This window comes from Lycium ferocissimum, chromosome 12, assembly GCF_029784015.1.
Source record: "Lycium ferocissimum isolate CSIRO_LF1 chromosome 12, AGI_CSIRO_Lferr_CH_V1, whole genome shotgun sequence".
NCBI lineage: Eukaryota > Viridiplantae > Streptophyta > Magnoliopsida > Solanales > Solanaceae > Lycium > Lycium ferocissimum.
In genome coordinates this window covers 14,324,826-14,346,662 of record NC_081353.1, presented here as the reverse complement: position 1 = coordinate 14,346,662, position 21,837 = coordinate 14,324,826, and the positions used below count along the sequence as shown (strand labels likewise).

Sequence of the window (21,837 nt, the reverse complement as noted above, 5' to 3'; positions counted from 1 at the left end):
CCGATGCGGGATGCCCCGGACGCGAGATGATATGATATATGGATCGGGCTGCACGTTCCGCAGCAATACACAACACACACACACACACACATATATATGTATGTAAAAAAATATTTAAAAAAAAAAAAAAAACTAAGCATGCATGACATTCGCCTTAAGAGGCATCCAGATGTACAGATTATCTCTCTTATCTCATGTTACTTTCTAGATCTTTGTTATGTTGTTATCCATGCCTTACATACTCAGTACATTATTATTCCCAACGACGCCTTTTTGCTTGGACCCGCGTTCATGCCACGGTAGGGTACGAAGACGGATTGATCCTTAGGTGCTTCATCGACTACCAGAGAGCGTTCCATTTCTCCTGAGTCTAGGGTATTATTCTTTTGTATACATTTGGGCATACGGTCCGTCCCATCTTTATGATGTTATGCACTCCTTGTAGAGGCTCGTAGGCAGATGTATATAGTTAGATGCTGCATAACCTTACCAGTTCATATTTCTGTACATCATTTTTGGCAAGCCTTGTCGGCTCGTATATATGTGTGTGTGTGTGTGTGTGTATGTGGGCATAGTTGATGATGATCATGTGGATGAGCTATTATTTTTGTGGATTCATGCCCTTATAGATTATAATATTCATAAGTTATCTTTCATGGTCCACTTAGAATGATAATGAGAAGTATGTTAACAGGTGCTCAGGAGATTAGCTCCGGGTGCCCGTCATGGCCTTCCGGTTGGGTCGTGACATTATTACCTTGACAGCCTTGTCGACTTGTATATTTTGGGCTTAGCTTGATGACGTATGTATGTTTATATCCTTTGGGCTTGTGTCCCTTCCAGTTCATGATATTTATAAGTTAGCATCGTGGCCCACTCAAATATGACTATGAGATGTATGCATGTTCTGTGGTGCTCGGTAGGTTAGCTCCGGATGCCCGTCATAGCCCTCTAGTTGGGTCGTGACATCAGGTACTTCCTTTCTCTTTATGTTCGAGGATGAACGTGTGTTCAGGTGGTGCAACATGTAACGACCCGTAGGTCATTTTGAGGATTGTACTCCCTTTTGCCCAAATGACCCTTTCCTTAGCCTTATCATGGCATCTTTTGACTTGGGGGATGGGTGGCATAACTATCGAGGCAATCAGATAATTATCGAAGAAGAAAATCCTAGTTTTGAGTTTCTTAACTTTTAGTTTTGGGAAGCTCTGAACAATAGTTGACTTTTGGGTAAATGTGTTCAAAATTGAATTCCAATAGTTCAGCTAGGTCCTAAACGTGATTTTTGACTTAGTTGGGTGGTTGGTATGTGTCTCGAGAGGTTCTGGAAGGTTTTGGATGTTTTATGCTACGTCTTTTTTTTGTTTTTATAAAATTAAGGTGTTTTGTGGAAACACAGGCCTAAGTGGTGTCGGATCGGTGTTTTGAGTGCACCAGCAATTTCGTAGCGTCGATTATACTCAAGTTACACTTTTGGTTTGGGTTTGGAGGGCTCCGAAAGGGTTTCAGGTATTGGATCAGAACTTTTTGTGATTTTGGTTTTAGCTGTTTCTGGTGTTTAGTGCACTACCCTTCACGTTCGTGAGGGAGTCTTCGCGATTGCGAAGAGTTGGATCACGACTCCTCGCGTTCACAATAGCTCTTTCGCGTTCTTGAAGAGCAGGTAGGGTGGCCAGATCAAGGCGCGCGACATTACGTACGCGAGACTAGGTCCGTATTCGAGAAGGCTAAAATGTTTGGGCCAGGGCGAGAGTTTTCGCGATCGCGACGGGTGTCCGCTATCGTGATTAAAGAATTTTAACTGAATAGATTTTAATTTCGAAAAATGTTGGGAACACTTCATTTTCAAATATTTGGATTTCTAGAGTTTGGTTTGGAGTGATTTCAAGTGGAATTTGCTCGTTCTAAGCTTGGGATAAGAATCTAATCCTTATTTGGTTAATCTTTCTTAATCCCTACCATTAATTAGTAGTTCAAATCATGATTTGAGGTGGAAAATTAGGGGTTCTTGGCCCTAGGTTGAAATTGGATTTTCATGATTTGAGGTGGAAAATTAGGGGTTCTTAGCCCTAGGTTGAAATTGGATTTTCTTGGGAGTTGGAGGTCAATCTATGGTTAGTTTTACATGATTTTTTTGGACTTAGGCTACTTAGACTATGGGTAAACTAATGATGTTCTCACAACCCGATGGGAAATAGTTCTGGGTGATATGATATGGTATGATACGATATGATATGGTTCTCACACTCCGGTGGGAAAATGATTCTGGATGGTAGTGAAGGGTATATGGACCTCGCTAGTCCCCCATAGGTCATTACTAGACGGAATGACCGCTAGCATGTGTGTATTGCGATTTATTATTTTGGCCAGTGCATTTCATTGCATTCCCTTCATTACTATGTCTTATTTGGAACATTTATGCTTACCTGTTGCTATTTCATGAAACATGTTTTCTCTCGTACATTTATGAGATATAACTGCCTAGTCTTATATGTGTTATGTGTTCAATCTTTATGTACTGCATGCATGTTTTCGATCATTGTCGGCCTATGATACCTACGCAGTACTAGTGGTTGTATTCATACTACTCTTCTGCACTTTGTGCATTCCGATCCCTATTCCAGTTCGAGACCACGTGGTTGATCCCGGGGCACAACATCCGAGACCTTCAGGGTGAGCTACATGATTGATCCGTGGCCCCTGGACATCTTCTCATTATTTACTTCTTGTTTGATCTCATAGACAGTTTTATTTTATCTTATTGGACTTGTATCAAACTTATTTAGTGCTCTTGTACGACTTAGACTAAGTTTTGGGGGTTGTAAAGACCAAGTTATCTTTCCACACTTCTATTTATATATATATTAAGACTGTTGGATGTTGTGACAAGTGTATTTAATTTTTTCGCTTTACTTTCCAAATGATTTGACTGTTGGGGATGGTTCGCCTACTAGTGGGACAGTTAGGTGCCATCATGACCTGTGAACTGGATCGTATCGAAAGGGCTTATCTCAAGTACGTGACAATTAATTGGGGCTTAAACACATATCGTCCGGATAACATGAATCCCTACAACATTTAAAAGGGCTTCAAGAAAGTTAAGAGCTGTATATGACAATCTAAGCTGCAATAGAAGACGACTAATTATCTAAAATTGAAAACTTAGATAAAGGTTCAGAAACACATAGATAGAGACAATGAGGCATTATTCTTAGTTATTTTACATTTGTAGAAACAAAGGTCTGAAGACGTAAAGCGGACAAGAATCTTCGCCCAAATTTGCATTTCGTGTGCTGGAGATTAGATGGGGAAATGGGGCGCTATGGTTCGTGCATTTTTTCTTTTGTTAAATGAATAGGAAGAAAGGATTTGGGGGCTTAAGGAAGTAATTGGGTTAGGTCTTGGGTTGGAAAGTTTAAAATGTTGGGCTTAAGAAAAGGGCTGCTCGTCTTTTGCTTTGATTTGGTCGAAAATGGATGGCAATTGCAAATTTAATCAACTTTAAATATGATTTAAAATCAACCAAAGTTGAAGTAGAACCGAGATAAATTGAAAAATAATTAATTAAATTAGCTACTTGTACTTTGAACAAAATAAAATAGATTTGCAAATATAGTCTAAATATAATAATTAAGTAGAATGACTTGAAATTGAAAAATAAAAAACATACTCGGTCAAACACTTATTTTTTATTTTCAAATTAATAGAATAGACATAATTAAATCCTTAAAATTATATGTAAAATAAGCACCAAAATGATTTAGAAAATATTTTTGACTGCATAAAATGACTTTTTTACTCTATTTGAAATTCAAGAAGCTCGACTAGTTAATTTAAAAAATGAAGGGCCAAATTTGGGTGTCAGCAAAGAAAGGAGTAATTCGGCCTCCAAAGTTGAAAACAGAAGATCCCAATAATATCTTATGTTCAAAAACATGTGAAATGAGCTTAAACACATGTACTCAATTAGTTTTGTTTCGGTGATAGCTATGGAGTGTAAGCTTCACGCTTGTAAGTTTTTTTTTATTTTTTTCATTAACAGACCATTTTATTAATAAAAAAGTGAGCATTACAAAACCAAGTCAGGGTAGACCCCCAACTTCCAAATAACAACAACTAAGCTTAAAATAGGAGCTTAACTAAAAAACAGAACGGTACTCCTAGCTATATAGCATTACAATCAAAAGTAGAAGACATCAAAACAATCAACTCTTAAGAAAATCAGTTGAGAGTGTTCAGTACTGATTTCTATTAAGCTATCTTCCTCTGATATGTAAATGTAGAGCAATCTCTCGATAGATCCTAGCAGCATTAAAATGCCCCCTCTTAAACCTCATGGAGTTCCTTTCATGCCAAAAGCAATATATCACCATGGCGAAGACATAACTAGTGAGTGGCTGCTGGGAAGGGGTTTTGTTGAGTAGCTGTTGACTCAGTAATCACAAGCTTGATATTGAAGATTTGATGATTTAACAATGTACTCGAGAAAATCAGCAGGAGATATAAGCCTATTATCCCATTCAAAATTGTAGGGGATCATCTTCTCTGCACATTTCCAAGACTTGAAGGGCTGTAGACAAAACTTATGAATTAGTCAAAGACTCACTGATGTGGATTAGAAAGTTTGGTCCCCTGGCCACTGACCAGAAGAGGGTCATTTGCACTTATGCTCATATTTTGTGCTGGTCTTTAGTTTTTGTCACTCAAGCCAAATAACCTTTTTACCGGACATAAATTTATATTTTCGCATCATAATATCTTACAATTTATACCCTGCACTCTTAAAGAACTTACATCCCTCTAGGCATAAGTTCAATTTTAAAGGGTTAAAATTATGAATATTTTAAAAAAAAATACATCTGTTGAAAATATTTATGCCATGTAGCCCAATACACAGAATTATTACAACATTATATCTGAAAAAAATATTATATATAATGTATCACCTTGTATAAAGTGTGTAAAAAGTGTCTATAGTATATATGTTGAAAATCGTTTATATTTTCAAAAATAGACAGAAAGCATAATTTTCCCTAAAAATTAAAGACCAACCCATTTGAAGGGTAAAAATTAAGGATAAATTGATTCAACGGAAAAGGCTCATAAATACCCCTAACCTATTAGAAAAGGCTCATAAATACCCTCCTTCCACCTTTGGGTCTAAAAATACCCTTAAGGTTTGTTTTTGGCTCAAATATACCCTTCAAACTAACACATCAAATTTGATCGTGTTAAAAAGTCACAAGATTTTCTAATCCTGGGCCACATTTTGATTTAAAATAATTATGTAAAACCCACCCAAGTTCTAAACCCAAACCCAAACCCAAACCCGTGGCTAACCCGTTCTGGAGGTACGATACACTAAATGAAAAGTGAAAAAGCTTATAACTTTATTATCTTAAGAAGCTTTAGAATATCTAGTCATGGTGGGTGATGAAAAAACAGAGTTATATGTGGACGCTTTTTTTTAGGCTCCTCAGATGTAGCAGAGTTCTCCATTTATATCTTTAATATGAATTTCATGAAAGAAAAAAAAACCCAACTTTATAAAAATTAGAATTCTCAATTCAAAGCACTTCAATTTCTCCAATTTCTTGAAATCAAAACTGGAAAAAAAAATCAAGAAAAATGATGGAAACTGATGAAGGGAAGAAACCCACAAAGGGGTAGGTGGGTGGGGTGTTGAGGAAGAAATTCACTGAAAAGAAGACATGGCAGTCGCATGTGATGTTTTCCTTCAAATAAGAAAATAATGGCTTAGCAAAAGGATAAAAATCGTTTGACAATTCATAGGTTATAATTTCACATAAAAACAAAACCCTGTTATTTATATTGCAAATCAAAACTTTCAAATCTCATTGAGTATTTGAGTTTCTGATATATTGGAGACAAAGGAGGAGAAAAAGAACGTATGGTACCTCCAGAACGGGTCGGCCACGGGTTTGGGTTTAGAATTTGGGTGGGTTTTATATAATTATTTTAAATTAAAATGTGGCACCAATTAGAAAATGCCACGTGGCTTTTTAACACCGTCAAATTTGGTCTGTTAGTTTGAAGGGTATATTTGAGCCAAAAACAAACCTTAAGCAGATTTTTGCATCTAAAGCCAAGGAGGATATATACGAGCCTTTTTCCAATAAGTGTTGCGTATTTACGAATGGTCCTTTTTCCGTTGATTAAATGACCCTCTGTAAAATATAACAGATTACCTCGATATTATGTGAGAATCGCCATGTATACGGAGGTCAGATGTATCTCTATATTCATTTTTGTAATGACCCGTTTAATTAATTTCCTCTAAAATTGAAGACCGACCGATTTAACATTTTTTACAGTGCCCTTCTTTTCGGCGTGTCTTTAAATTGCCCTCATATTGCTAAGTTTTTAAATTACGTCCTATATTGCCGGGTCTTTAATTTTTGCTCTTCGCATTGCAACTTTGAGCTTTCAGCGTCGAAATAACGAGGTTCTCGAGTTCGAACCCCCGCTCACATAAATTAAAAAATCGAAGAAAAGGTTTTTGGGGGGATCGACTTTAATACAAGGGAAATTCACATTTTGCGACCTATAATTTAAAAGGTTTTTTGAAAAGATGTCGGCCCGAAATTTTAAAACCTTCAAAAATTTAGGGCCGGGGATATTTTTAAGGGGGAAAAATTTTTTTAACCCGAAAACCCTTGGGGAATTATCTTTGCCGACCGATAAAAGGTCCCCCATGGAAAAGGGGGGGCCGTAAACCCGACTTTTCCCGGGCCCCCCGGGGATATTTTTAAGGGAAATTTTTTAGTACCCCAAAAACTTAATAATTATCAAAGAGGGAAATTTATGCCGTCAAAGGGATAAGATGCCCCAAACTTTGTAATTCCTTCACGCCGTATGCTGCCGTTGTGGATAGGGAAATTTAAACTTGCTCTTGCGAATTTTTTTTAAAATTTTGACCGTATGTGTCAACCCTAACCTATGGGGTTTTAGCCGGCTGAAAATTTAAAGATTTCAACATGAAAAGAAATTTAAAGACCACCCCTGAACGAAGGGTACTCCGTTGAATTGCCCGATTTGAAGGGGCAAAATTAAAGACCAGCCCATCTGAACTCTGAAGGGCAAACTTTGTAATTTCTCCACCAGAATATAAATAAATAGATTCCCAAAAAATTTCTCTAGTACGCTTCATTTCAAACGGTTCAAAACAAACATGGCGACTTGTAGTGTTGGTGGAGAAGACATAAAATTCAGTGTAATGGTAAGTCTGTTCCAATGGATACAAAAGAGCAAATCATCATCAACAAAGCGTTCAAAGTTCCGGAAGTTTCTAGACGCTTTTTGTAGGAAACCACATGATAATTTCGCTGCGATGCGTCTTATTCTACCTGGTCTTGATCGTGAGCGTGGTTCTTATGGACTTAAAGAACACGTGCTTGCTACTTGCCTTATTGATGCACTTGCTATGTCACGTGACTCTGATGATGCTCGACGGTTACTTAATTGGCGTAAAGGTGGTCTGAAAACTGGAGCGAATGCAGGAAACTTCTCGCTTGTTGCTGCTGAGGTAAGTTCTTTTTCATGATTATGACTCGTTGAAAGAGCATAGTAGTAATTCGGGACATTAAATTTGGCAGTGCAAATTATTTATTATTCTTGTCTGTTGCTTAATTGAAGAAATTATTGAGTGATTGAGCGAGTGAGAGGACTGGCATAAGAGCTCGTTTCATCACTTAGGGTGTGTTTCGAATGAAGAAAATGTTTTCCAAGAATATAAGGGGGTTTTCTACTCATTTTCTTGTATTTGTTACTCAGTTGGAAAATGTCATTTTCAGAGCATTTGCATATATTCAAAATAAAACACTATGTGGTTTTTGAATTTGGACTACAATTTCTAGTGGTGAGGGTAGGCGGGGTGTGTGTGGTGGGAGGGTGGGTGGGGTAGGCAGGTAGGGAGGGGGGTGGATGTATACTGCGAGGTTGGATTGTGGATGTGTTGGTGTGTTTTTATTGATCAGGAAAATATTTTCCTCAAACTTTTAAGGAAAACATTTTCTCCTATTTTGAGGAAAACGTTCTTCAAGAAGATATTTAGTGTAACCAAACAAGGAAAAGTAAGAAACATTTTCCGGAAAACCAAACACACCCCACAATTTTCTTGTCTTTAAAACTCAATTAAGTTTAGCCACTTCCTCAGTCTTGCTCGACGGTTACTTAGTTGGCGTAAAGGTGGTCCGAAAACTGGGTTGAATGCTGTTAACTTCTCACTTGTTGCCGCTGAGGTAACTAATTTGATGATTATGACTAGTCGAAAGAGCATAGTAGCAATTTTGAATATTAAATTTGGCAGGGAAAATTAATTATTATTCTTGTCTGTTGCTTAATCGAACTAGTTACTGTTTCATTTGCGTTACTTGTTTGTTTATGAGAATTTCGTAGTTTTGAAGGAGTGTTTGGTTCTGGAATCGCATAGATATTGAACAATTGCGATATTAGGAAGTAAAAGAAGATTAGTAATAAACTAATAATTAAATGTTGAAAGAGTTGATAGATAATAGTTTCAGGATATGACATATGCTGAAGAAGGGTGCATGTTATATATTAGACAAACCCGAGGGAAGTTAAGAGCTTTACAAGGCATAGCACATATTTGTATGGTTCATGTAAATTCTTCTTCACTATTTGGAATTCTCTGATGATCATAACAACAACAACACCATACCCAGTGAAATCCCACAATGTGGGGTCTGGGTAAAGTGTATGCAGACCTTACCGAATTTGAAAGACTCGGCTCAAGAGAAAGCTTGATAAAACAAGGTTAGATATGGACAAGTAGATCAAAGCAGTATAAAATGAAAATAACTAGAGTGGAAACGCCATGATAAAGCAGCCTGAAAAAAGAGGCAGTAGCTACCACAAATAAATAAGATAAAAAGGCAGTAACTACAGTCAATATACAAATGAATACACTAATCGCAGTACAAGAAACAACAAAATGTAATAGAATTCAAAGGGCAACAAACTATACAAGTTACTAAGACTACTATTATGGACCTACTAAGTAGAGCAACGCAAGACTACCTACTACCTTTCTACCCTAATCCGTGTCCTCCATAGCCTCCTATCTAAGGTCATGTCCTCAGTAAGCTGTACCTTCACCATGTCCTGTCTAATCACCTCTCGCCAATACTTCTTCGGCCTACCTCTACCTCTCCTGAAATCGTCCATAGCCAACCTCTCACAGCTCCGCACTGGGGCATCCGTGCATCTCCTCTGCACATAATAGCCGACCTCTCATAACCTAACCTCTCATAACCTAACCTCTATGATGATCATGACTAGTAGAAAACAACATAATAGCAATTCGGAACACTAAATTTGGCAGTGCAAGTTATTATTCTTATCTGTTGCTTAGTTGAAGAAAGATAAATCCTCCAAATCAATCGGAAAGGGATTATGCTTAGTAGCAGAGCTGGCAAAACAGCTCGTTTCACCGCTATCATGATATTTGGTATGATTAGAAAATGTTTTCCAAGAAAATATTTTCTCGGAAAATAAGTGATTTTCCTATTCATTTTCTTGTGTTTGTTACGCAAGTTGGAAAATGTCATTTCAAGAGCATTTTCATACATTCAAAGCAAAATACTATGAGGTTTTTGAATTTGGACTGGGGTAGGCCGAGGGAGGGGGGTCGCACCTTTTTACATGGGTCGTGAGTGGGACCTTAGTTTCCGTCTGAAGGGCAAAAATTAAAGACCAACCTATCTGAAGGGAAAAATTAAAGACCAACCTCTTGGCGGGCAAAGGAAGACCAACCCGTTGCGGGCGGAAAACTAAAGACTGTTCTATTTAAAGGACAAATTTTGCAATTTCTCCACCGTAATATAAATAAAGCAGATTCCCAAAAATTTCTCTGAAGACGCTCAATTCAAACGGCTCAAAATAAAACGGCGACTTCTAGCGGTCAAAAGTAGAAGAATAAATTCACAATGGTAAGTCTATTCCAATGTATACAAAAGAGCAAATCATCATCAACAAAGCTTTCAAAGTTCCTGTGAGTTCAGACGTTTTTCAGGAAACCACACGCATAGTTTCACGTTGACGCGTCTTATTCTACCTCTTTTCGGTCTTGATCACAGCGGGTTCTCATGGTCTTAAGGAACACGTGCTTGCTACTTGCCTTATCGATGCACTCGCTATGTCACGTGACTGATGGCTTACGTTCCACTCGCTACTTAATCGGGCGTAAAGCGTGTCCGAAATCGAAGTGAGTGCCGTAACTTCTCACTGGTTGCTACGAAAATTTCACGATGATTATGACTAGTCGAACGAGAATAGCAGTAATTTGGAATGCTAAATTTGGCAGTGCTAATTAATTATTATTCGTGATTTTCCTACACATTTTCTTCATCAAAAGTTGGAAAATGTTGAGCTTTACATATATTCAAATCAAAATATGAGGTTTTTGAATTTGGACTGCAATTTCTAGTGGTGAAGGTAAGCAGGGTGGGAGGTGGGGTAGGGGTAAGGGGTGGGTGGGGGTAGGGTGTGTGTGCTGGGTGGGTGGGGTTAGGGTGTGTGTGGTGGGAGGGTGGGTGTGTGGATGTATACTGCGAGGTTGGATTGTGGATAGGTTGATATGTTTTTATTGATCCGGCAAATGGTTTTTCAAAGCAAAACACCACGTGGTTTTTGAATTCAGAGTTCAATTTCTGGTGGTGGGGGTAGGGGGAGGGTAGGTGGGGTTGGGGGTAGGCGGGGGTGGTGGCAGGGTGGGTGGGGTAGGGAGGTAGGGGATGGTGGATGGATAGTGCGGGGATGCGTTGGTGTGTTTTTATTGGTCTGGAAAATGTTTTTCCTCAAAATTTGAAGGAAAACATTTTCCAAGATATTTAGTGCATCCAAACAAGGGAAAATAGGAAAACATTTTCCTTCCTACCAAACACACCTTTAGTTACAATTTTTTTGTCTTTAAAACTCAATTAAGTTTAACCACTTCCACAGTCTTGCTCTGACCTGTACACTTAGTTTCTTCCCTGCTAACATCTGGCCCCACATTTCCCTGCCAAGCTCCCTGTCTGTTATGTTACTTATCCTTTTCTTAAATTGAAAACTTTTTGGTCCTCCTTTTCTTTGTATTATCATTTCCTATTGTTGGATGGCATTGCTCAATTTTAATGAACTGAAATGGAGAATGGAATAGTGTTATCAAAAGCAAAAAGCGCAAAAAAGCTCTAAAGCGCAAATAAAGTGTGGACTTTAATGAAAAAAAGCGCAAACGGAAGATATACAAATATATATATATATATATATATATATATATATATATATATATGTGTGTGTGTGTGTGTGTGTGTGTGTGTGTGTGTGTGCGCGTGTGTGTGTATATATATATCGCAGTTTTGATCTTCATTTTCTTGTCCTTTGATTGGTGCAACTATATGTTGGTCCGTGTATCACAATTATCGTATTTATTTGTGGTAGCTACCGTTTCGTTTTTCATCGCTTTATCATGGCTTTTTCGCTTTCGTTAGTTTCATTTTCGTATCGCTTGAACTCGTTTCTCGCTTGTCCGACCTTTTCCCATCATGTTTTCTCTTGACCCGAGGGTCTTCCGGGAAATGACCTCTATCTTCCGAGACGGAGGTAAGGTTCCGCGTACATTTTACCCCTCCCGCACCCCACATTGTCTGGGTATGTTGTTGTATATACATACATACATATATATATATATTTATATATATATATCTTTAATCCAAGACTAATCATTATAAGCATAAATAACAAATATATGGACAAAGAAATTGAAAAAAGATAACAATAAAGTGAAATATTAGTTTTTTAGTATTGCTCTTTAATGAAGCGCTCATTGGCAAGAAGAAGTATGTCTTAGAGCCTTAATGATGACAATGAGGCGCATATCAAGCAAGGTGAAGCGCTCAACATGTTTTGAGCCTTATTTCAGGGTTTAAGCACGCCTTTAACAACACTGGAATGGAAATTAGACATATTTGTTCAAATCAATTTGTCAGCTACACAATCAGCCCAATTAGATTGAAAATATACAGTAAAAATAGGACAATTAGAAGGAATCTACGAAAGAAGCTCTGCCAATTGATGATTTCCACAGTTGAACTACAATATAAAAAAGAAATAAGAACTAAGAGGTTGAAGTAAGAGAATTTATTAAGAACTTTTATTTCTTTGAGTAATCGAGCGTGAAATGTGTTGGAAATTCGTGAATGAGGAATACTCTCAAATCAGTCAAGTTCTGTTGAAGACAAGTGGATGAAATGATTCTTTTTCATTTCGCTCAACTTGCTTACTTCAAATGGCTGTAGTGCCTATGTATTTATAGAACTTTCCTAGTATGCACTTAGTCTAGTACATATACCTTAATTTAATTGTAAACTTTTTGCTCTCCTCTAGTTCATGGCCAAAACAATACATGTATCCTTAAATTAATTTCCTACTATATGAACTAAGATAATGATTGTATCACAGAAATCTAAGAAGGCCTTTTCTTCTTACTGATACAATGTTCATTCTCAACACTCCTTAAACCTTGTGGTTGGAATTCACAAAACATCCTTCGGTATCTCAAATTTGAAGTTCAACTTCTTTCTCCTGGACTGCCAATAACAAAGTTGTGTCCTCTTCTTCTTCCTCATCTGCTACAAGGTTTACCTGTTATTGTTGTTGCTGCCTTTGCTTTTGGAAACAGAGCTTTTCCATCCGGCGATACTTTTTCCAATAACTACATTTCGAAGGTGGTGCTGTGGTGGGATCTTTTCCTTTTCGCAATGGTTGTAAGAAGATTGAGCTACATTTTTCTTCTTGTAGCTTTACCTTTTCCATTAAATTTTTTCCCTTCCCTGAAGAGCTTGGGTTGACCATAGTCTTGGCTTGTAAATCTAGCTCAAGACCAATTCCATGGTGTCTCATATTCTTCTGCCTCAATTGCACTAATCAATTCTGTAAAAATATTTGCAATATCTCTAGAATCCTCCAAGGAAGAGATGCAAAATTTTTAGGCAAATTTTCAAGGACTTTCTCGACAATCCTTTCTTCCGAAAGATCCTCTCGTAATATTTAGATTTGATTCACAAGTTCCATCAACTTGTTTAAGAATTGCGTCACGTTTTTCGTCTCCAGGGGTCTTAAGTTTTCAAGTTGTCTTTTCAAAGTGATAATATTGGTCCTTTCTGACCCTTGATATTCTGTCTGCAACATTTTTCATATTTCTTTTAGAGAAGGGCAACACATAATTTTAACAAAAATTGCTTCTGATATTGAAGCATGTCGATTTGTTAGAGCCTTAGACTCTTTTCTTGTTCTCAGCTTTGAAAATTTGTAGGTGAGCAACTATGGGATCCTTAGAAAACTCAAATAGACTTCCTCCTGTCTTGGTCACCTCCCATAAATCTTCAGCTAAAAGCTTTTCTCTTCACTTTTACCTTTATTTAGCGAAAAAAAGCTTTCATCTTCACTACCAATGTTTGCTAGTTCTCTTATGTACATACAGGAACAAGTTGCTAAGAGGAATTTGATGAAGACATGATTTTTAGTTCTTTCAAAATCTTTCAACAAGATCTCTTTGCCTTTGACTCTCAATTCTCACAGGTCCTTTAATACAATTGGCTTTGATACCAAATGCTGAACATCCGGGGTGGGGGTGGGATTTTTTTTTTTTGGGGGGGGGGGGGGGGGGTTGCTCTCAACTTCTCTTGAAGACAAGCTGAGGAGGTGATTCTTCTTTATTTGACTTGACTTGCTTACATAAAATAGCCCAAGTGCCTAGCAATACATTTTATTTCCTAAGACGTGAATGAGATAATTCATGTATCACAAAATCTAAGAAAGCCGAAGTTCATTCTCCAACAAAATGATCTGAGGTGTCCGTTCTATTGAGTGCATGTGTCACAATACTGTCTTGGTTAATTTACCTCACACACTTGACAGGTATTATTAAAAGCCATCACTTCGTTGCATAAAGAAATGAAGCGATGCGAAGCGAGGGGTTATCACTTCATAGGTGAAGCCATGCGCTTCAGTTAATGTGCCATTCAACCAATTACTCACTAAGTAAATAAGTTTAAAAACATATTCTTTAAGTCTCAAATTTGAAGAGCTGGACTAATAAGTAATATCAGCATTATTGGATATTAGGTGTTGAAATTAGTTATTTAATTGCAATTTGATGGCTAATTAAATGTTTTTTGTTGGTTTGCTTATTTGATTATTATAATACTAACTTCATATAAATGTTGATACTTTATCTTGTGAAAGAAATGCACACTTCACTTCTCTCTTTTCGTGGTGTGCTTCAAGGAGCTTAGCACTTTGATGCCCTTTTCGCGTTTCGAAATACTTTTGACTTTAGATTGATACAACTATAAGAGATTTTCCCCGTCTTTATTTCTCTGCATTTATTTATGCTCGTCGTTCAATTCATAAAATTCCCTTCTTGTTCCAGATTGACCTTGTCCTTAAGGTCTAAGCTGGGCCAGAAACTCAAGGAACTGCTTTTTGATGTAGCTCCATTATTCCCAGTTTTTTTTTTCTTTTTAAAATTTAACTTTTGGAGCTAAATTTGCCCAACAAATCAGCACCTTAATGACTACACCATTATTTCCTTAACCATTTGTAGCTTTAAAATGACAAGCTAAATAACAGCTTTATTGTTTTTCTCCTCTGAGATCCTTATGTTGCTAATGTTTCTGGTTTACTTTTTCTCTTAGAAAACTGAGTATTGTAATATGCATATGGATTTTCTGTTAACATATATTGAATTACTGCTTGTGAATAGGTCCTCCAGCGAAGACAGGGAATGGCCTCTGCTGGGCTAACAATTAAGGAACTAAATGACTTCCTTGATCACTTGGCCTCCAGTGAAAACAGGTGATGAAGTTTCCATATTTGTAGATTACCAATTTTTGTATGAGTGTTTCTGCTATGGAGGAAAATAGTTTCCAATTTTTTCATGTTTGATTGGTCGAAATGTCTTTGGAAAATATTTTTTCTAGGAAAACAAGTTCCCTAAACATCAAAAAAATAATTAGGGGAAACAAGTTCCATAAGTGGGATTCCACGCTGATGTATCCTCCCCAGCCCTACCTCTCCTTACACTGTCAGATAGCATCTTGTCTATGATGGGAAACTTTGAGATGGCTTAGAATTGTGTCGGTGAATGATGAAGTAAACAATGTTTAGCTGGACTTTTAGAAGCCAAAAAAAAAAAAAAGAAACAGCGCATATGATGTTGCTCCGGTAGCACTTATGTGGACCATATGGAGAAAGAGAAAAAGGAGTCTTCGATGGAGTAAAAAAGGATTTTGTGCAGTTGAGGAATAGGCCTTTTGTCTGTTATTTCTTTGGAGCACCACGAGGTTCCTATAGGTATAGAAGATTAGGTAGAAATGCAAATGATTAAAGAGATAGAGACTAGAGTTGAAAATTGAGTTCTATCTCTAGCATTCAATTTTCTAAAATGGTCAAGACGATTGCTTTTCTATATCAACACTTTAGTTATAGGGGTGCGGATTACCAAATAATTAACCTTCTTATACGTTTATAGACAAAGGAGGAAGAAGCAGAGTTTATCAAGCTGATAAACTTCCAGGAACTTTAAAAAATGTGAAAACTTGTGCTACTCTTTTTATTACAACCGCTCTGATAGAGGTGATACATTCCATCACCTACTGCAAAGAGATGGAAAGAAATGCCATGACCATCTTGCTGCTCTTTGGTTGCCCTGCTGGTTTGTTAATTTCGATCCTAAACTTCTTTGTTTTCATGAATTCTTCTGATGCTTAAGAGCAGAGCAGAATTTCAATTGCCATACTTGAAGACATCGTGCTACAGCATATCCAGACTTAGACTTTTATTGTTAAACCTTAGATCTGTCATCTGTTGCATTGTTAACTTAAAGCCTAGACCTATTGCAGGTGGCTTGTGGAATGCACTTAAGTTGTATATTTCGGTTGCTTCTTTGAGAGACCATTATTTTGGAAAGAACTTGATTAGATGCTTTGTTGCTACAGCATTTACAATTTACTTAGCTTGTTATGCTTATGCCTCACGAAGATATATTTTATTGTTTTAACAGAGCAGAGAAGACTTCAATTCTGTCTGATATAATCAGGAAAACAAATGCTCAAGAAATGAAATGGATTATAATGATAATTCTCAAAGGTTTGATGATTTTTTTGTCAATGCTTAAACTCTAGGATCTCCCTCCATGCCTAATGATTTCAATTTGCCACTGACTTTTGTCTTCATCATTTAGATCTTAAGTTGGGAATTAGTGAAAAGAGCATCTTCCATGAATTCCATCCAGATGCAGAGGACTTATTCAACGTCACATGCGATTTAAAACTAGTTTGTGAAAAGTTGAGGGACAGAAGTCAACGGCATAAACGCCAGGTTTGATTCAAGTTCTCATATTGAACCTTATGACCTACTTCTTATCTTGCCTTGGTACTTTTGGTAGATATTGGATTTCCACTTATAGTAACTGTAATATCTCATTATTTTTTTACTTTGGTGACTAAGTGTATATATCGGCCTATAATTTGGTAGATATTTGTTCATAGCATTCCCAGCTTCTCTCTCCTCTCATCTCTCGCGACGGAAAGTTGCCCCCCCCCCCCCCCCCCAACCTAGCCACCCCAAACGGCCACGCAGCGTGACCACCACCATTCTGGTTTCCGGGCGGTTGCGCACAGTACTTGAAGTTTCCGGCGGTTCACCGGCGGTGAACGATTGATTCGGCCCGTGAACGCAGAGATTTCTCGGTGGTGAACGGGTTATTTACTTGGAGTCGGTACCTCCAATAGCCCATTTCCTGTCTTTTAGCCTTATAAATTTTGCCTGTTCCACCTAATTGAATACCTATTTCACTGCTTATAGACTATTGCTAACTTGTGCTTTAGTATTGATCCTTCGTTTGTCTTAGATTAACCTTTCGCTAGCGTATATTTGCTTTACTGGCTTTGGTGAGGGATGGTAGACTAGGGTCATGTTCTCGGTTGGGATCGGGGGGGGGCTGTGGGGGTGAGGGGCTTCTAGGTTGAGTAGAGATGGTCTTGGAATATTGGGACTTTATCGGGAAAGTCCATAGAGTTAGTTAAGATTCTTAAGAAGAGGAGGATTAATATAGCTTGCGTCCGAGAGACTAAATGGGTAGGACTAAAAAGCTAAGGATGTGGACGGTACAAGCTTTGGTTCTCGGGCAAGTCGAGGTATAGGAATGGGGTAGGGATCTTAGTAGATAGTGAGCTTAGAGATCGGGTGGTAGAGGTTAGGAGGATCGATGACGGGATGATGGCGATTAAGTTAGTCGTTGGAGGGTTCGCCTTGAACATTATTAGTCGACGCGCCACAGTGGGCTTGGACGAGTAGGTAAAAGGCGGCTTTGGGACTTGGACGAAGTGGTGGTAAGTATACCGCCCTGCGAGAAGTTATTCATAGGAGGAGATTTCGTTGGGCACGTTGGGTACGTTTCGAGGGTTATGACGAGGTGCGTTGAGGATTTGGCTTCGGGGGACAAGAATGGTGGAGGAGTCTCGCTCCTGGATTTCGTAAAGCTTTTGGATTGGTCGTAGCCAACTCGAGTTTTCCGAAGAAGGAGGAGCACTTGGTAACCTTCGTAGCTCGGTGGGCAACGACGCGGATAAACTTTTTGCTTCTTAGAAAAGATGATAAAGGCCTCTGTAAGGGCTAAGGTCATACGAGTGAGAATCTTATGACCCGACATAAACTATTGGTGATGGATTTAGAGATAAGAAGGAAAAGAAGAAGAGGGTCGTGGATGGTAAGACCGAGGATTAGGTGGGGGAGTTTGACTCTGTCTAGTGCCCTAGAGATGGGGGAGAAGTTGATGGCTATGGGAGCGTGGGATAGTAGGGGGGATGCGAGCAGTATGTGGGATAGGACGGCCAGTTGCATTAGGGAAGCAGCTAGAGAGGTATTGGGGGTCCTCGAGGCCGCGGTGGTGGAACAGGGGATTGGTGGTGGAATGGAGAAGTCGAGGCAAGGTAGAAGCAAAAAAGGGCGTATGTGAAGTTGGTAGATAGCGAGGATGATGAAGAGAAGCGAACGAACAAGGAAAAGTATAAGATGGCGAGAAAGGAGGCGAAGTTGGCAGTTTCGGCGGCTAAAACGACAGCCTTTGAATGCCTTTATGCAGAACTAGAGGACAGAGGTGGGGATAAGAAGCTATTTAAGCTTGCCAAGGTGAGAGAGAGAGGAAGGCACGCAACTTGGATCAAGTGAAGTGCGTCGAGACGAGGATGGCGAGTGTTGGTACGAAACCCGCGTTAGACGGAGATGGCGGTCGTACTTTCATGAACTCTTGAACGAAGGAGGGGACGGAGACATTGTGTTGGGAGACTTGGAGCACTCGATAGGCGTCGCGACTTTGGATATTGTAGGAGTATAAAGGTTGAGGAGGTTAAGGGGGAGTTGTTCGTAGGATGCGCGGGGGAAGAGCGCCCAGGACCGACGAGATTCTGGGGAATTTTGGAAGAATGCGGGCGGGGTAGGCTTGGGTGGGTAGTTGGGTTGTTTAATGTCATTTTCAAGACGGCGAAGATGCGGAAGAATGGAGGTGGAGTACAATGATTCCGTGTACAAGAACAAGGGAGACATTCGAAAGCTGCAACAACTATAGAGGTATCAGGCGCTAAGTCACACTATGAAAGTGTGGGAAAGGGTGGTGGAAATGAGGGCGAGGAGAGGTGTGTCTATTTCAGAGAACCAGTTTGGATTTATGTCGGGGCGCTCGACTACAAAAGCCATTCATATTATAAGGAGATTGGTGGAGCAGTATAGGGAGCGGAAGAGGGACTTGCGCGTGGTATTCATTGACTTTAGAAAAGGCTGCGACAAAGTGCCCGAGAGGTCTATGGAGATGCTTGGAGGCTAAAGGTGTACCGTGGTGTACATTAGAGCGATAAAGGACATGTATGATGGAGTTAAGACCGGTAAGGACGGTAGGAGGAGACTCGGAGCAACTTCCACGTTACGATGGGGTTACGTCGGGGATCGGCTCTTGCCGTTCCGTTCGCCTTGGTGATGGATGAATTGACGCGACAAATACAAGGTGAGGTGCCTTGGTGTATGTTGTTCGCGGATGACATAGTCCTGATTGACGAGACTCGCAACGGAGTTAACGATAAGCTAGAGGGCTGGAGACAGACGTTGGAGTCTAAAGGATTTAAATTGAGTAGGACCAAGACAGAATACTTGGAATGCAGGTTCAGTGGCGTACCGCGTGAGGCTGACGAGGAAGTGAGGCTTGGTACCCAGGCCATTCAAAAGAAAGGATGTTTCAAGTATCTTGGGTCTATTATACAGGGAGATGGGGATATCGACGACGATGTTTCACATCGTATTGGTGCAAGGTGGATGAAATGGAGGCTCGCCTCCGGAGTGCTGTGTGATAAGAAAGTGCCACCAAAACTTAAAGGCAAGTTCTACAAAGTGGTGGTTAGACCGACTTTATTGTATGGGGCGGAGTGTTGGCCAGTTAAGAAATTTCACGTTCAGAAGATGAAAGTCGCGGAAATGCGAATGCTACGGTGGATGTGTGGGCACACTAGGAGGGATAGAATTAGGAATGAAGATATTCGAGACAAGGTGGGAGTGGCATCGGTGGAGGACAAGATGCGGGAAGCGAGGGCCGAGATGGTTTGGGCATGTGAAGAGGAGAGACACAGATGCCTCAGTGCGGAGGTGTGAGAGGTTGGCTATGGACGGTTTCAGGAGAGGTAAAGGGAGGCCGAAGAAGTATTGGGGAGAGGTGATTAGATAGGATATGGCACAGTTTCAGCTCACCAAGGACATGACCTTAGATAGGAGGTTGTGGAGGACTCAGATTAGGATAGAAGGCTAGGTGGCTTATCCTTTCACCATAGTAGTTGTAGTTTTGCTCATTTGTTTATTGCCATTTGATTTCTGCATTTGATTCGCTTATATTTGTTGGGCCGTTGTACTTTGATTATTTTATTTATTTATAGTAGTTAATGCTCCTTTCTTTCCGGACTGTTCTACCATGACTTTCTCGCTTTTGTTATTCCTTGTTTTCATATTGTTTTCGATATGCTTGGCCCTATCTGACCTTTTGTCTTGTTTTCCTCTCTTGAGCCGAGGGTCTTTCGGAAACAGCCGCCCTACCTTTCAAGGTGGGGGTTAAGTCTGCGTACACTCTACTTCTCGCCAAATTCGAGAGGCGTGGCTCTGCCGCCTTTTAGGGCTGTGGCGAGGTCACCTTCAAAAGGCGCGCCAAAGGCGCTAATGGCGTCGAGGCGAGGCGACAGTGGTTTTTTTTTTTTTTTTTTAAAAAGCAATTAAAAGAAGTTGAAGACTTAAATGAAACTTCTTATCAAAAGAAAAACAGCGGCTAGGGTTTTTTTTTGCCTCCTCTCTTCTCCTTCAAGCTTTTCAGGTACGCTCTCTCTTTCTCCTTCTTCTTCTTCTTCAGTTCTTCTTCTTTCTTCCTCCTCTGTATTCGACTTCTGCTTCTTCTTCAGTTCTTCTTCTTTTTTTTCCCGGTGACTCCTCCTCTGTTTCCGGCGACTTCTGCATTTTTTTCCTTCTTCTATTCTCTTCTTCTTTTTCTGTACGCGTCCCTGTTTTTTCTCCTCTGTTTTTTTCTCCTCTGTTTTTTTCTTTTTCTATTTTCTCCTCTGTTTTTTTCTTTTTCTATTTTCACCTCTTTTTTCTATTGAAGATCTTGAATTTGAATAGACTTTTAGTATTGCACTATTGCTTGAATTTTAGTATTGCTTGTCTTATCACTTATGAATTATTGAGTCATTCAAGTTCTAGACTTTTAGTATCTACCATCTACTTTTAATTTTTGAATTGAAATATTTGCTAATATGTTATTGCTAGTGAGATTTTGATTGTTTATATATGCAATTAAATATTTTAATTTTTTGGTATTTATTTGTGCCGCACTTCAAAAAGGCGAGCGGCGAGGCAGGCCCTTGTCGCCTTTTGTCGCAGCGCGCCGTCCAAAACACTGATTTGTTCATTGCTTGCACTTTGCCACAAATCCCAGAGTAACTTCTTGTCCGAGAGACGAGCAAATGCTTTACTTCCTCAACTGGTGCGCTTATGATGATTGTCAGATATCCTATATTTGTCTGCTTTCAGTGGTCATCAACCTACTCTTTTGTTAAAGCTTGATTTAGAAAGTCACAGAGATGTCATTGGGCATTTTGGGAAGAAAGGATAAGATGACAGGTTTTGTGAAGTGTTGTAAGCAATGTCTGAAGCAGTGATTAATTGTTTCCTGTATGCATATGATTAATTGTTTCCTGTATGCATATTAAGATTTAGATTTCATCATCAACAACTTGACACTTGGTTAAGGCCTTTGAATTTCTGAAGTAGGTGATCTTTATAGCTTTCTTCCTTAGTTCAATGCTTACAAATTAACAATTGTCAATCGTGATTGACGCTGTAAATGTGTGTCAGTATATGTTTAATTCCATGGGAAGGGGTATTTATACCATGAATCTTATAACTAATTAAGGGAAGACATCAACTACAATAAAAGGAAAATTTTCTGTTCTCCGGATGTCTTCTAGAATTAAGCTAATCAATTGATACAATCAGTAGTGTCTAATCTTATAAATAAGCTAATGGTCGATCAAACTACTAAGCCACACAATGACAGTGCGGGAGAGGGTGGTATAGATGAGGATGAGGAGGGATGTGTCTATTTTCGAGAATCAATTCAGATTCATGTTGGGGGCGATAGACTATGAAAGCCATTCATCTTTTAAGGAGATTGTTGAAGCAGTATTGGGATAGGAAAATAGACTTACATATGAGGTTTTATGGATA

The 21,837-nt window shown here is 39.1% G+C and overlaps 1 protein-coding gene across 2 annotated transcripts in view; it reads left to right on the top strand.

Annotated features, from left to right (window-relative positions):
- Positions 1–7,057: 7,057 nt before the first annotated feature.
- LOC132039547 (DNA ligase 4) overlaps positions 7,058–21,837 on the top strand; it is a 45,310-nt gene continuing 30,530 nt past the window's right edge. For both annotated transcript variants that reach the window (XM_059430025.1, XM_059430024.1), the window contains exons 1-4: positions 7,058–7,546; positions 14,789–14,880; positions 16,088–16,173; positions 16,268–16,404. In XM_059430025.1, the coding sequence (XP_059286008.1) occupies positions 7,193–7,546; positions 14,789–14,880; positions 16,088–16,173; positions 16,268–16,404 (669 nt within the window). In that variant the 5' untranslated portion in view covers positions 7,058–7,192. The remainder of the gene's footprint in view (positions 7,547–14,788; positions 14,881–16,087; positions 16,174–16,267; positions 16,405–21,837) is intronic.